Below are 16,604 nucleotides of genomic sequence, written 5' to 3'. Positions count from 1 at the left end.
TAAAAACACCTGTTTTCCTTCTCTTTTCAAAGATGTAATAAAGAAGCATAAACAAACTCCATAGCTGTGTCACTCTTTGAGCTGTGCTATCTCCTGGCACTTACAGAAAGTGAAATGTCACCAGCAATCTTTGGCTGAGGAGCTGCTGCAAAAACTGTGTACTATACTGTAGCATTGAAAAGAATAAGGGAGCAGTTGTTCTTCTGGAGGTATATAACGGACTCTGTGAGCCATAGCAGTCCTAACAGTGTGCTAAATTTATCCATTTTATTCCCCCTCCACCCACTCGGCTGCCCTGTCATTAGAGACAAGTGCACCAAAAATACCCATCATCCTCTGTGGTTCAAACTGTCTAATCTCATCCAGTTTAGCAGGGGAGATTGATCTGGCTTCAAAACCCAAAGCAAAGCATCATTACATAGTAGCTCCAAAATACTGAAATAGATGTCATTGTTAACCGTATTGTTTTCATTCATGTCAGTTGGGCAGCAGGGATGCAACTGTGACATTCAAACTCGGGCAGCTACACAGAAGTGTCTGGAGCGCATGACCTCATGTTCATAAAGTGGCTGCTTCACAAAGCCGCAGAGTATTATGGAAGAAGTCTAATTTTCCCCCACATTTACGCTGAGTGGGCGCATCCTCTGTATCCACGGGCTGCTGAGGCCCACTGCAGCAGGGACCATGCCGACACAGGCTGCTTGGAGAGCGTTCAGCCCCCAGCTGTGAGGGCCCACTGTGGCAGTAAGTGAAAGCGGGGGGAATGGGCTGGGGGTGCACTCCTTAATAAAAACAGCCCAGCTCATTTGCATTTTATCAAAAGGAACAACTGTTTCCAGTGTTAGGGCACAGATGGTATTGTGCTTTGAAGGAAAGAAAGAGCAAGAAGAAGCCTTAAGCATAGGGTTTTCTTGTCAAGATTTAGAGTGTCCAAAGTATTGTTTGTTGCAATCTGAGCTAAAGTGAGATTAAAGTGATTTCCACTTTGAGTTGTGAGGTTTCACACCATATGTACAGTAGCACTGGTTAAATGTACCAATTGTGTCTGGTTTGTGTTGTGGCTACAGGAGAAGAAAGGAAGTCTCCTTTATGAAGGCTCCATGATAAACACGGCAAAGTTAAATTTATGCCCACACGTTTGGTTAGTTATTGTTTTCAAATCGAGCCATAGGGATACTTTGCCTACTCTTTCATGTGTAAGAATAAGCATGGGTTATTCCTTGCTTCAAAGCTACTATATATACAGATGTTTTGCTTTACCACAAATGACTTAAAGCAAAAAATGCAAACCTGTTTACATCCAGCTACTCTTTATTTACACAGTGGATATTGTATATTTAAAACTGCACACAGTGTGTGAGATTGCTTCTGCTTCAGAGCGACAGACTCGCATTGCTGTTTGGATGGCTGTTGTATCATTTACCTTATGCACTTAGAGAATGAGATAAGATGACCTTGGTGTGCCTGGTAAAGCATACATCCTAGGAGAGAAAGGTCGACTACTTTCCTAAGTGAAAAGGATACTGTACACTGAGATTGTGTTCCACTCAGATGTATCACTTTACTTTCCCAATCAAATTAGCATCATGTAATGAACTATAAATATGTAGAAATGGACTACAAATGATCCAAATTTGAAATAGTGCCGATTAGGGGTGCCATGGTTGATGTTGTCATTTGAGTAGCTGCACTCTGCCTGTCTAGATATTTGAAACTGGATCCTCAGTCCAGCCTCTATTGATTCTGAGGCCTATTATATGCAGTAATTGCATGCTGCTGCCTTTAACAACTCTTGGTTATTACATCCGTGAATTGCATTACTACATTTATTGAACGACTGGAAATATTGCCTGAAAAGCTTTTTCTTCCTCTTGTTCTGATATTGAAAGAGCTCCAAGGCACCGCAGGGATAATCCACTGGAAGGGAAAATTCAGTGATTCCCATCCCAGTCACATCCCTTTTATATTTCTGTAGTTCATATATTCTCTATAAACCAATGTTATACTGTTTATGACAACATTTTGTGTTTGCACTAAAGTCTTGTGCTTTCATTCTTTTCCACTGCATGCTAGCAACAGGACTCTTGGGGATAACTTGTCCTTGAGCACCATAATAAGGTTGACATTTTTGGCTTTCAGTGACATCTTGAAAATGAAAAGGAAAGCATGGGCTACCAAGAGATTTGGTACATATATTTATTATGAAACTAAGGGGACTGATGCTGAAACATTCAGTTCCACGTATTTCAGAAAAGATATTCAAGCAGGTTCTGCCTAAACTATGGAATATCTTTACTAGACAAAGTAATTTGGACAAAAATAAAATAACTATAAAAACACATGTGAAGAGAATCAAGTCATAGTTCCTAGATATGCACAACTTTCTAGTATCATTCTACTTTTTGCTCTGCTCAGAGCTCCTCTTGTAGCAACATAAGCTAAACATTTTTGTTAAAGTGAAGTGCAACAAAATGAAACATAATTCAAGTTAATAAACTGAAGTTACATTTGTCATTTCTCTTAACTTTTTAAAGTTTATCTATGACACAAGTTTATCTATGGCACCATTTTTACTTGTGTTTTTACTATGACACAAGTAAAAATGGGAAAAGGGATATTTAAATTGTTTGCATTGTCAGTGCAAGCATTTAGGATGCTGTTCAACAAGACTTTGAGTTAAGCTTGACATTTTTGTAAATTTTCCTGTGATTGATTGATTATCTAAAATCACATAGATCCTACACTGAAAATTGACCCAGCACAATATAACAACTGTTGAGAATTTCTCTTGGTACAATTTGGGCTGATCCACCTCCAATGGGTTCTAAGAACTGGGGGATTTCCCACACACCTGCTTAGGATGCTCATGCTGGGTACATCAGGCCTCTCTGTTACAAGCCCTTGTCTGTCCTCAGACCACTGAACCATGTGTCTGCCAATGGAAACACACACACACACAATCCTTCTCTCTTTCTGTCTGTTGTGTTCTGCTTTGCCCACCCCTTAACATGTACATGCCTGCACTTCCCAAGCCAGCATCTGGCTTGGCACTTGGCTCTGCTGAGCCTTTCAGAACAATTTAAATGGATAATCAGGCTGGTGATGCGAAGAAAGTGGATTGTGCATCTCTTAATCTCCGATCAGAGCCCCCTAAGCTGCTCCTGGTGAAGAATTAAACTGGCTTTATGTGAAATGACACCAGACAGTGTGCAACACTGTAACACTCTGTGGGATCCAGTAAAATCTGGCACCTCTTCCCTAGGGAGAGGGCCTTTTCTACACAGACAGCTGACATCTTCCATAACCTCCCCCCTATATGAGGCAAAAACTCCATGTCTCCATTATCAGTGCCCCTGGTGTTGATGTTAATTTGTATCATCATTAACAGAGTGAGGCAAAGCATACAGGCGCAGACTGTGATACTGATCTTGCTCCATCTTCCCACATCCACTGTGATTTTTGCTTTCGCTATCCTCCACTTCCATGCTGTTTAGCAGATACTAAACACCAGCATTCCTCTCCACCAAGTACATGTCTGTGTTTCACTTAAAGGTCACAGTCATGCTTGTACTGCTCCCTTACAAAAGTGTAGCTGACCTCAGCCAACCTTCCTCTTTGACATTTGTCTCAAATCTCTAGGTTGGCTTTGTAATTCAGGCCACAATGCACCAGAATGTAGGAGCCAGTGCCCTATATAGTTATGCCCTGATTTACCTTACACAGTGTAACACCACAGGAAACCTACTTAGATCAGCAAATAGTATTCATAGTCGAGTAGAGCAAAAAAATGCAAGTGATGTTTTCCCCCCCCCCCCCCTCAAAAACATCCCCGCAGGGCTTACGTGGATGAATGTGGCCATAGAATCACAGCCTAAGCAGTGTATCTGGCTGTAGTGGACAAGACAGGATGAAACTCTCCTGTTAGAGAGATCATGATAGAGTGCCAATGTCTTCAGATTGTTGCATGATGTGATCCAGATGAGACTGGGGCGATAGATCTGAAGGCTGGTATGGGGATTGACCCTGCTCCACGGGGGAAGTTGAAAAAGTTGAATGACGGCTGTGATGATAGACGATCTCTGATCTTTTCCATGTGCTACTGGAACATTTTGTCCATGACTCATGACAGTTTTGTTTTATTAACCTTATAAACGTACACTGGGTTTTCATTCACATGCTGCTGAACAGGCATTATTGTGAACTAACTTTCAGTGGTTTTTGAGTGGACTGGAGCATAATATGACAACAGTGGACTGTTAGTAAATGTTCCTAAGGTGCTTGTGATTTATTTCACACTTTGAGAGCCAGAGGCCTGGAATATGACCTTAGCTCCTTCCGATAGGAGAACTGATTCTCTAGCTATGAAACAAGCACTGAAAAGTGAAGCAGTGGTAGGGAGCAGGAAGAGAGAAAGAAAAGGGGAGAATAAAAACTCTATTAGCTTCTCCCACCACTGGAATTCATCAGTGCTTGTCAAGACAGCTGCCCTGAGTAGGCAATGAATTAGTTTCAAGTGTCTGTGTGCTAAAGCAAGCAAGGGGAACATTAATACTCCCTAATCAAGGTCTGTGTTGGCATATTCCCTCCCTTGTCTCTATTCTGTTATTCTATCCCCTACCTACCAGAGGCAGAGCAGAGGAAGACAGGGTTGTTAATATCAGGTTCATAGGTGTTTTAGATAACACATCTTCACCTCTGCTGAGGTTAAGGTCCCCATTCCTGTTTTTACACCATGCCAGAACTACAGGGTGTTGAATGATGCTTTACATGTGAGTAAGTGGTAAGAGTAAGGGAAAAACGGGACCCTTTTCAAAGGAGCTTATCTCAAAAAGCAATGCATGAACATCTCTAGGACTCTCAATCCCTCTGAGAATTACAGGCAGGTGTGTGAAAAGGTGAATCGGCATGTGGGAAACTCATCTGTGGCTGTTCGAATTGGCATAAGTGCCTGCTTCCTTCTGTTTTTTTGGCAATTATTTTCATGCCATGATTGTCTGAGAAATTTCAGGAACTAGATGTGGATTTGGGAGGAGGCTTAACAAGCAACCGCTGCTATAAAAGTGACGCAGGGCCAAGAAAGTGGTGTTTGTGATCAACCTCAAGCAGATTCTTGATGCAGAACTACCTGTAGCTTCTCTTTGTTCACATACCCAAAGTCTAACATTTCCAAGAATTCTTGGAGTTTAACATGAGTTTTGTTTTACTCAGTGTGAGCATTTTAAACCATGTTACTTTCAGTAAGTGAACTGTGCTTTAAAGAGGTTGTTGGTTACTTGGAAGCACAGCAAGCCTAGCACCTAAGATAGCAGGCCCTGCATTTATGTGAACCTGCAGTGTGGTCATTGTGAGGGTATGAATATTTTGGCTTTGCAGAGGGTAGCTTAATGCAATGCATAGATGAAAACAAGACCCAAGTAGGTGAACAGTTCCATCTCCAAGAAGGCACATAAGCAAATTAAGTGTGACCAAAAGCTTTAATTCGAAAGGCAGAAGGATTAGGCTGTTTGATGAGCAGATTTAAGGGTGCAGGCAAGGGGAACAAAAAGAAACACTTCTGGCCAAGCGTTATAATCTTTGAAAATGTTCTTTAAACCCATCTCCCTGTGACGTGTATTTTCACTGCACTTCAACCCAACATCCCCAAGATTAAGGGCTTTTATCATGTATCCTCTCTCTCCCATGATTGCTGCTTGATATTTTTGCTTTTGACGTCTTTCTCCACAATCGCCTTCTTCCTTCTTTTTCCTTAAAGTGGACTTTAATAGGTTTAGGAAATGTTACATCTTAGTGCACTTACAGAAAAGTGTGTTACCACTCCACTAAAACACTCCATCTCTTAAACAAAGTCATCTGATTTAATCCCTGAAGGTTTCCTTCCAGCCTGTTAGATAAGGCCCACCTCAACAAATGCTTCCTGCCTCTTTTGTGTTGGTGGGTTTCATAATTTTCTTCTTTGTTCCTCTTTCTTGCAGACTTTTCATACACCCAGCTTGGGAGATGAGGAGTTTGAGATTCCTCCCATTACACCTCCACCTGAGACAGAGTCCGGTCTGGGTCTGTCAGAAGTGGACTCGCCATTCCCAGCAATGCCTGAGCCCCCAGCTCCACACAGGGGTCCCTTAATCCCCCAGTTTCCCCCACAGAGTCTGGATCTGCCCTCGATTACCATCTCACGCAACATGATGGACCAAGAAGGGGTGTCTGTCAACAACGGCCAGTCTGTGGTGAGCACTGCCATCTCACAACTAAGTGAAGAAAAAAAAACATTATCTTGCTCTCATTTATCTAGAATAAGAAATCTTGCACCAGTGCTTCTCCAGCAAGTGTCCTACTCTCCAGATTTATTTTTTGATGATGTATCCAAACTGAAAGACTTTAAGACAGAATTTGGAGAGCTGCACTAATCCACCTTTATAAGAAGGCCCTTTTACTGAACCATACTGTAATGTCACCTTCAGAGTTTTGCATGCCTCCTATTGTCGGTGCATCTGGCACAGCATCTGGCCTTGTTTACAACACAGGAGGTATATGATCACATTGAGTAAATGTCATGATATTATGTTACTTACTGTGAGCATTTTTTATCTGTTAAAAAAATAAAAAAAAAACAAAACAGGAATGTGAATGATCCCTCTCTATATGAGGTGAACAGATGTGAATAGATCACAGGTGTTAGAGTACAATGCTCATTCATCCCCAGGAGGACGGTGAAAATGGGACCCAAACGTGCCACAGTTTCACATGCTCATATTTAATTCATGTTACCTCCTGAAACCTTTTTTTCCTGCTGTAAATGCTGATCTGCGCTTCAGCAAAGTGTCACATGAGGTCTTCAGTAACGACACATGCTATTTTTAGAGTTTAGGACTGGGGAGAATTATCCCACTAGTAAAATGTTGATACGTATAATTTTAATTGGTTAATATTATTGCACTTGATTAAACATAGAACTATAGAGTGAAATAATCACTTTCTTTATGTTGGTACTGTTGTGTGCTACAGATTGTGAGATCGTTGTCTGAGGCTGGACAGGCATTTTCAAATGCCACAATCATGGAAGCACTGAGGAGGAAAAATGGAAATGTCACTGGCTGCCTAGTTGTCTTACAGAGCCATTACAAAAATGGAAGATTCATTTAGGAGGGAAGAATTGAAAGGACAAAGGCATCAGCAAAAAGATGATGGTATTGATGGTGCATTTGCTTTGTGAGTCACAAATCAGATTGCATTGAGATGAGGCGCCATTATTATTATTAGAAGTGTGTGTGAATAAATGTAATGTGTTTTAGACCCTCTGCCCCCATTTCTCCCTAACACATTTGTTGAATCACAGTGATATTAGGTATATTTATTTACATTCCATATGGGAAAGGACTGTAACATTTTTACAGCTCTTTTTCCTGCTCCCATGCTTCTGGCATGTGAAATAATTGCAGCTTTTAAAATATCTCGGCTGCATACAGTAAGTGAGCCCCTGAAGGCTTTTTGCCTAAAGAATTTTCATTTCATGGTCAGTTAAGCTTTCTGCATCTGGAAGAAACGGAACCTTGACACAATTACATTCCTGACTGTTCTCATGACTTGCTGGAGGATTAGATTTGATTCTCAAACATTATTCCTCTTTAACACCATTTGCATGGCTCATGTCTCTGATTGTGCAGAGACTCTATTAAAAACTGAGGGGAGAATGTGGGTTTTTACTCTTTGCCTCGTGGCATTGTCGTCGGCACACTACTCACTCGTTATCAGTCATCGCACATTGTACCGCAGGAAGACTTGTGGTGGCCCCTCATTTTTCCTGTAAATGGGATTGATCCCCAAAAGTCTTGTGACAATGCCTTTAGAAATTCTATTCATCTGTGGTTTTATCTTTGCTTTGAGAAGAGAATGCAACTAAATGAGATAAGTAACAGCACTGTTTTCACTGTATTCCATATATAGAGACAATGATTTACGAAGGCCCTAACAGGGGTATTTTGTCATTTTGTCAGCACACTGATAAAGGAATGACAACCTTATATACATGATTACATTCTGTGTTATTTGTTATGGCTTCAGGGGCAAACAAATAAACCGTGCACTATTGCAATTACATTTTTCATCAAGCCACCATGCTCATATTTCCCAAACTCTTGTCTTGGTTTCCTTCCTCTGTGCTAGCTTACTCATGTAGAATACTTAGCCTGTATGAAAGCCTGTCTCTTATCAGAACTTAATGAGAAACCCAACCAGCAAATATACCTGGGCTATTTTCAAAAAGCTTCTTCCATGTCATTGCATTGCCAAGTGTTCTGCTAATTCCTCTCCCCTTAATGTTCAGCGTATGTCTTGCAAATTGGCCACAGATGCTGGGCTTCTACAAAGAGAAATACATTTTCTCAGCTGCAATGTGCCTGGCAAGCCCTGAATCTGAAGTCATTATTTATTTAATCTGCTCTCCTAACAAGCTTCTGACTCTCATTTTTGTCTCCCAGCATGTGTCCTCCTGATTTGTGATTGAGTCTCAATAGTGCCAAATAGTACTGGAGTTAGAGCTGCCAGTATTGCTTTATTCACAATTTCTTCTCGATTTTCTCCCTGCTGCACAGCAAGGGTCTCTGGGTTTTATTTCAAAAAACACCTGGTGCCTTCACCACATTTGAGGGTTTTCTTGACACGTGTAAGCATGTAGTGAAATGGGCTCTGTGTCCTCTCTGATTGGATTTGATACCTACACTAGTCAACCGGTTGTATTAGATGTTAAAATCAATATTTAGAAGATAGGAGCCCTGCTGTCTTATTACATTTACCACTATGTGGTAATGCATTATATATTTTTCATTGCCAACTAGCTGTTTCACATGTCATTAGCTTTGCAGCAGCAAAGATATGCTAATAAGCGATGGTAGCGTTTGAACGGCATCCATCATGCAAGATAAAAGTAAGTCTGAAAAAGCCATTTGTAGTTTGCCGTTCACATGATTTGATATGCCACGATACTGTGTAGATTGTGAGTGAGTATAATACCCACAATTCTGACTGGTCAAAAACCACTATATCCTGAATCAAATGGAAAATGTGAGCAGTGTTGCAGAAAGCATGTTTTTCTACACTGTCCTCTTATCTCCTTTCCAAGCCAAGAAGCACTGACATGAGTTGTACATCAATTTAAGGGATTTTTTTTCTTCTTCTTCTTCTTCTTCTTTTTTCTTTCCTCTCCCGACAGACAGCTATTGTGACATATTGGGTCAGTCAGAAATGAAAGATATTCATGCAGGCATGCAATACTTGTAATGAAGTCTCAGCTTGACCTTCTGCATGATTGATTCTGTAATTTACTTTTCTCAGGCAGCTCACAAACTGAAATGATGTCATGTTGGACAAGTTTTAAATACCCATAATGCACTAGGAGAAATGGTGGAAAGGGGTATGGGTCAGTGGCTGCACCAGACAAAGGGGGGAGGGGACCTGCTGGCCTTGCAGTTTGAGGGGGGAGGAGAGAAGGAGAGAGATTTGTTTTTAAGTGGGGGTTAGAGGTTGGCGAGATGGATGGAGTGAGTTTGCACACCACAGAGAGGGAAAGAGAGCGAAGTGTGTTTGACTGAGACAGGGCAGAGGAAAGAAAAACAATTTATCTTCGTGCTATTATAGCCTTTACCGGCATTCAAAATTCCATTTTTCTCATTTGGCTTAAGCACAGACTTCAGCAGGTTGCAGAAAATGGAAGGGAAAAAAAAAATAAAATGATGTTCCCGTTTAGAAGCCGAGTAAAGGAATATGTGCAGAGCACTGATAAACTATCTTTAATAGGACTGACCTTTCATGCTGGCGAAAGTTACTGGGGGATTCATCCTTATAATTAACATATAGATGATTTTACTCCTCTCCTGCCACGGAACATTTCCAAGAGCTCTGGCATTGATTGAATGGAAATTGAACTTGTTAACATTCTTTTCAGCCTGTTACAGCTTGGTGCCACTGTTCATAAATTCTTCCCAAATTCTGATTTTCAATATCTTTAAGAACAGACTAGAGTCTGTTTTCATTGACATCGGTGTTGAGATTTTTATCACTTGGTGAATGCATAATGTTGTGTTTTTTTTTTCAGCTCCGCTGCTGGTTTTATTGACCTGCGTTTATTGTGGAAAGGGTTTCATGCATTGTCAAAAAATAAATAAATGAATATAATAAACATTTTTTTACACTCATGTGCTAGCTTTCAGAACACTTTATGCTGCTGCTGTGTTCAGAGTGGTTAAAGTCGGTGATAATGTACAAAACAAAACAATCTATTTCTTCTTTTTTTGCAGCATATTCTAAAAATCATTATTTTGTTGTTAGTCATTTCAGCTTTGCAATTTTAAAGCAACACAATGGGGTATCGCACAAACTGAATTTACATTCAGAAAACCTTTTATTGATTAGAGAGTACATTTCAGCTTGTTAGTGTTTGATGTGCAAACACACAGATAGGAGCACACCTAGAAACGCACAAATCTGATTGAGGAGGGCACATCTGGCCACTGTGTACCCAAGATAAAGAATTATTTGCAGATTTACGATGACTATCAAACTATCTGGTTGGATGTCTGCTGTGACTCCAGACAATGCTGCAATCAAAATGCAAATGAGGAGCCAGAGGGACATAAATAAACCTCCCTAGTATCAGATTCATATTCGCAATCAAGACAACTGTTACTTAAGATGATTTCTTCGACTAACTTATTAGCTGTTATGTTTTTATTCAAATCAGATGTTCTAATGCTGGCATTTCAGTGACGCAACTGCCGTTGCTTTTTTGTAGAGTGAGGTGCTAAATTGCTGGTACTCTGGTTATTGCAGAAATATGTTGTAAAACCAGATATTTAGCAGGGTGTTGAATGTGATATAATGATGTGTCTAAAGGTGATCATTAAAACATTTTTTTCTTTGTTTCTTTAATGCACTATATTTAATTTGAAGCCATTTCAAAGAATTCACCACATCCCAAACGGCAAAATGAGCCACTGCTCTAAGTCAAAACTGCACCACAAGGATTGGGCAAAAGTGTTATTATACAGATGGCCACGACTAATGAGCTCAGTGTGTGCATCTTTGATGTTCGTAGCGAGCAAAGAGCAAACGGTGAGCCATCGTGTTCCCAGTAATGAAGATGACAATAGCACTTGGAACATAGTGGGTTGCTGATATGTAAATCACAGTCATTTGGTTGCAGGCTTGTTTATTGCAGCTTTTATTTGTGAGGATTTCCATATTTGAAGAACAATAACAATATGTTTTTAAATTTCTTTCCCCAACTTTTCCTCATCTCTTTGTTGAAACCCGCTCTTTCATGTAAATATAAATCCATTTTCACTTCATAGATTGTATTTATGATAAGCAGTAGACATGGCATATGAGAAAGAAATGGATTGTAGATCCAATATGTTTCTGTCTGAAATGGTGTTACAATATTGTTTTCAAAGACGGGCATTCATAAGGTTCTTTCAATAAAGCCAGGTGCGTGGGTTTATGATGTGTTGATGTTGGGAGAGATTGAGTTTGTGCTGCTGAATACCAGATGGATGTACCCAGGGAGAACAAATCACCTTTTCTGTTGTGTTCACATCCCCTCTCTGTTCCATGTCAGCTCTGTTGGCTGTCTGATCAGTCTTCCCTCTGGAGAGCTGGCAGGCTTCGTAATTTCCTCCTCACCACAATCAATGCAAACACTTCGCCTGTACCTTCTTTAAGACTCTTTCAAGAACTGAATGTTTTACTAGGAAAAGGTGAAAGAGAAAATGTTATTACATTATACCCTGGATGGCAGAATGGATGGGACCTGTCCAAACCTCTTAAGCTTCATTCCTTCAACTGGCTGATTTATGGAGTTGATCTGTACAAGTATTTTTTTTTCCACTCTTTAACAGTGAAGCATGATCTTTGAAAGGTGCCAACTTCGGAGTTGTATAACCTTAAATAAAGTAGTGCATACAAACTGACACACACACACACACACACACACATATATGTAATATTACTGTGGCATTTGAAGTCCACTGTTCCCCTACAGGGACTGGGCAGTCTAAAGCTGTGTCACAGATTTCCATACAATAGAGTTTTGAAATGAATCAACCAAGCTGTGTAGTCATCTATTACTGACTTATAAAGATGGCACCTCGGGTGTTGAGATAATTTATCAGGTCTTGTAATAGAGACATTTAAGACCCAGGACATCATGACATGTAATCTGCTACATAACAACCCACAGAATCCAATGACCCCATTTCTGCTGTGGTAAAGGAATACAGGTTCTCAAGCTTTGGGCAGCATGGTGTCACACTGAGCAGCTATTCAAGCTGGATAGCAGAAACAAATTAGGTGCAGCATGAAGTCTGTACAGGGAAAAAAACAGAAAGGGCCTCAGTCAACAAAAACATGAATTTTTAAAAAGTACAGTTTTATTGAATTATTTTAACAAGTGGTGTTTGCCATTATGTGAATTTCTTTGCAGAACGTTGGCCCGGGTCATCTACGTCAATATCCATCCAACCCAGCCATGGTGATGAAGTCCATCATCAGCATGAACAGCCCCAATGGTATGATGTCACGAAATCAGCTGACCACCATCAACCAATCCCAGCTCAACACACAGCTAACCTTAAACATGGCAGGACCCAACATCACCCACACTTCCCCCTCACCTCCTGCCAGCAAGTCTGCAACACCCTCACCCTCCAGCTCCATCAATGAGGATGAGCAGGATGAAGCCAACAGGGTGAGCAAACTTTTAATGATTTGGATTACTGTATTAAAAGGTTGCAGTAAAAAGTAGACTCTGTTAAAGAGCAATTTTGGTATTGTCCTTATGTTAACCCTGCCATCATTTCAGGTCATTGGGGAGAAACGACCAGCCCCCATTGATCCCACAAAGAAATCTAAGACCCCGAAAAAGAAGAAGAAGAAGGATCCCAATGAGCCCCAGAAGCCGGTGTCAGCTTATGCCCTTTTCTTTAGAGACACTCAGGCTGCTATCAAGGGTCAGAATCCTAATGCCACCTTTGGAGAAGTGTCAAAGATTGTGGCATCTATGTGGGATGGTCTTGGAGAGGAACAGAAGCAGGTACTACAGAGTTTAGCGCCACTCTAAAGTAGTATGCAGTCTACCTTAAATTATTATTATTTGCCATTTTAAAAGCTGTAATTTTCTGTTCACACACATTTTTGTGTCATCACAGGTTTACAAAAGCAAAACAGAAGCTGCTAAGAAAGAATATTTAAAAGCTCTAGCAGCATACCGTGCGAGCCTGGTTTCCAAGGTGAGAAACCATTTCTTCTTTTCACCTTTAAAATGTGTGAATTTATCAGAAAGGTGATGTGAATTATTGAGTTCATTGTGTCATATTATGCACTGTGAAGTTGTGGAGGACTTATAATGACTGAAGTAGTTACTAGATACTATATGCTACCCATTTAAAGGGAGGTAGTGGGATTTTAAATGGGTGAAATCTGTAATCGTAATAAGTTTTTATGTTTTTCACTTATCCAGGCTGCAGCAGAATCAGCTGAAGCCCAGACAATTCGCTCAGTGCAGCAGACCCTGGCCTCCACAAGCCTGTCCCCTGGCCTGGTGCTGCCGTCACCCCTCAACCAGCACCCCTCCATGCCATCAGCTTCCCAGGCTCTTCAACAAGCCCTGCCACGGGCCATTGCCCCAAAGCCTCTGCAGATGAGACTAGGGGGCAGTCAAATCGTGACCTCTGTTACAGTTTCCCACCAGAACATGTCATCTGGGATGCCTCCACAGCTGCTCGGCCAGATGGGTGCTGGAGGGTCCATGGTGGCAGGTGCCCAGTCCACAGCAGTCTCTCAGATGAGCCCACCCATGCAACCGGTGCAACAGCATGCAATGCAGCAGCTCCAGCAGCAGCAACAGCAGCAGCAGATGCAGCAGCACCTCCAGCACCATCAGATGCAGCAGCAGCAGATGCATCACCAGCAAATCCAGCAGCAGATGCAGCATCAGCATTTCCAACATCATCTCCAGCAACAGCTGCAGCAGCACCACATGCAGCAGCAACAGCAGCAACAACAGCAGCAGCAGATGCAGCTGCAGCACATGCAGATGCAGCATCAGCTGCATCAGCAGCAAATTCAACAACTCCAGCAGCAGCAGCAACAGCAGCAGCAGCAACAACAACAACAGCAACAGCAGCAACATCATCATCATCAGCAGCAGCAGCAGCAGCACCAGGCCCAGTGTTCTCCACCTCAACACTCTCCTGGTACACCCCATTCAGTGGGAGGCTCTGCATCACTTGGCAGCCCGCAGCCAGCCTCACAGCAGCAGCCGCATCCTTCCCAAATTCAGGCCCATGCCCAGGTCCTATCCCAGGTCAGCATTTACTGAGCCAAATGGAAGTCCTATCTAAAAGAACAGGAATAGAATAAAAAGCATCAAACATGTTGCTTTTCTAAGTTGCACTTAAGAAGTGTGTGTAAGATTTAGAATGTTATACAAAGAACTTGTCCATTGTTATAGACAGATATGCACATGCGTGTACAGGGGATTAATATGTTAACTGGGTTTTTGTCTATAAAATAGGCTAAGCTATGACGGAAGCCTTTTAGGGCGAGCACCCAGTGATTGTTTATTTGTTTGTGAGGTCTTTCAGTTTTCAATTTGAACTGACTGGACACACAGTATGTTGAAAGAAGCAAATCTTTCACTGTTTTATTTAACAATAAAGCTTTATTTATGAGGCCAGAGTTGTCAGTTCAGCGCAGTGTGAGGACACTCTGAATGCGTTTCATCAAAAGGATTTTTATCAGCTCTTGCCTGAACTGAATGACTCACAGGATCCTTGCTGGAAACCAGTAACCATTCGTCTTTGTTCCCACACTGGCCGGTATATAGCAAACTTTCTTTAGTCCAACCTTTCTCTTTCACCCATCATTCTTGCAGACGTAACTCTACAGATCATCGGATGTTGGAGGCCCAGTGGTGTTGGAACACAAATGTAAAACATTTCACAAATGCAGACAGTGTCTTTTCAAGAATGAGGGCAACTGAAAATAACAGGTCTTGGGATCCAGATTTGTGGATGAACGACTGAAACGACAGAGAGAGAAACTGCCATAAATCATTTATTTCATCCCATCATCACTCTGTAGCTGTAATCTGCTGTACATGTTTTGTAGAGTGGGAAGAGGCGAGACCTCCTTTATCCAGTAATTTACCAGATGATTTGCCGAAAAGTGTGTAACTGGCACCCTCCCAAAAAAAAGTCTTCTTTAATCTATTTGTTTTTACTTCAGATGTTTAACAATTAAATTATGTTTTTATTTTGTGTAACAAAGGGGATATTTTATGGTAAATACAAATTTCTGGATCAAGGCAGATGGTTTGGGGATTGATGTATTTTTACTCTGCTCCTTGATACTGTCATTGTTTAAAAAAAAAAATGGAAAAAAGAAAACTAGCAGAGCCAGTTTGTTGCACTGCCAAAGCCAACTGAAAAGGCATCGGAGGTATTTTTGCCAGCTGTACAGAAGTCCCGGGGGAAAAAAAGAAACAAGAAAATGTTGTACATTTTTCATATCACCTGTTGTAAAGTTTTAATATGTGAGGCTTTAATTAAAACATTGTTAAACGACCTGTGGATTGCTATATCACATAGTGCATTTCTGCTCTTTTATACTTTTTTATGAGTTACAATAGCAGCAATTAATTTTGTTTGTATTTTGCTTAAAAACCAACTGCATTTGAAAACTGTCCATAGAGTCGATGCATATCCGTATGGAGTTCTGAAAAGGTTGTTTTCTGCTCAAGATAGAAAAAGTAAATTAATGTTGGAGTTTTTGCTCAGCCATGAAGACGAATCCAGAGACATTCCACCACTAATATGATAGTAGCCATAATTTTGTATGAAGTATTATATATTTCTTTGTGTCTCTGTTGAAAATTAAACTCTCAATCACAAATATTTATTTGAAGGAACTGTTTTCTTTCAAAATTTATATTAATCATAATTTCTATTCGTAACTTCTTCATTTCCTTGTTAGTTATTGAAGAGAACCGCAGTTATAGATATTCATAGCGCTCACCAGATATAAAAAGATAAATTTGTATGTTTTCTATGAAGTAAATCTATGAGAACAATACTTTACAAGGTTAAATGAGCATTCATGTTGGCTTTATTATACTGTGTGCTGTTTCTCAGTGATTTGAATGGAAGTCCATTGTTACTGTGTGTAAAAACAGTGTTGATACTGGACGAGGTCAGCATGTAACTGGTACTTGTCTCAATAACAGTCCCCTTCTCACACACCAGTGCACTGGATTCTGCCTCTTTCTTACTCCCTTTTAAAATCACTTCATTTCCAAGACATCCCCAGGGGTTTGCTGTGCTCCCTTGAATAATATGGTGAGCGGGGGAGGGAAGGCAGGCAAACAATAATTATCATATCTTCACAATAGGCTGTGAATCCACTGGCCCAGAGAAGGGGCCTTTATTTCTTCCAATGGCAGCTGAGACATTTTAAACACGGGTTAATGTTAGTTACAAATTAGGAAAGTGAATTCGCTCCTGCGCTTCTGTGATAGCGGCTTGATAGAATTTTCACATTTTGGTTTGTTTTCAATT

General features: G+C 40.8%; 1 protein-coding gene across 1 annotated transcript in view; it reads left to right on the top strand.

Annotated features, from left to right (window-relative positions):
• The window catches only part of tox3 (TOX high mobility group box family member 3), a 38,080-nt gene extending 21,789 nt beyond the window's left edge, over positions 1 to 16,291 (top strand). The window contains exons 3-7 of the mRNA XM_084929195.1: positions 5,973 to 6,224; positions 12,473 to 12,736; positions 12,851 to 13,081; positions 13,197 to 13,277; positions 13,508 to 16,291. Coding sequence (XP_084785321.1) covers positions 5,973 to 6,224; positions 12,473 to 12,736; positions 12,851 to 13,081; positions 13,197 to 13,277; positions 13,508 to 14,368 — 1,689 coding nt within the window. The 3' untranslated portion in view covers positions 14,369 to 16,291. The remainder of the gene's footprint in view (positions 1 to 5,972; positions 6,225 to 12,472; positions 12,737 to 12,850; positions 13,082 to 13,196; positions 13,278 to 13,507) is intronic.
• Positions 16,292 to 16,604: the final 313 nt, after the last annotated feature.

This window comes from Perissodus microlepis, chromosome 1, assembly GCF_051167445.1.
Source record: "Perissodus microlepis isolate ML-2025 ecotype Zambia chromosome 1, ASM5116744v1, whole genome shotgun sequence".
Lineage (NCBI taxonomy): Eukaryota > Metazoa > Chordata > Actinopteri > Cichliformes > Cichlidae > Perissodus > Perissodus microlepis.
Note: the sequence above shows the minus strand (reverse complement) of the source record. Positions and strands in the feature narration are given on the sequence as shown.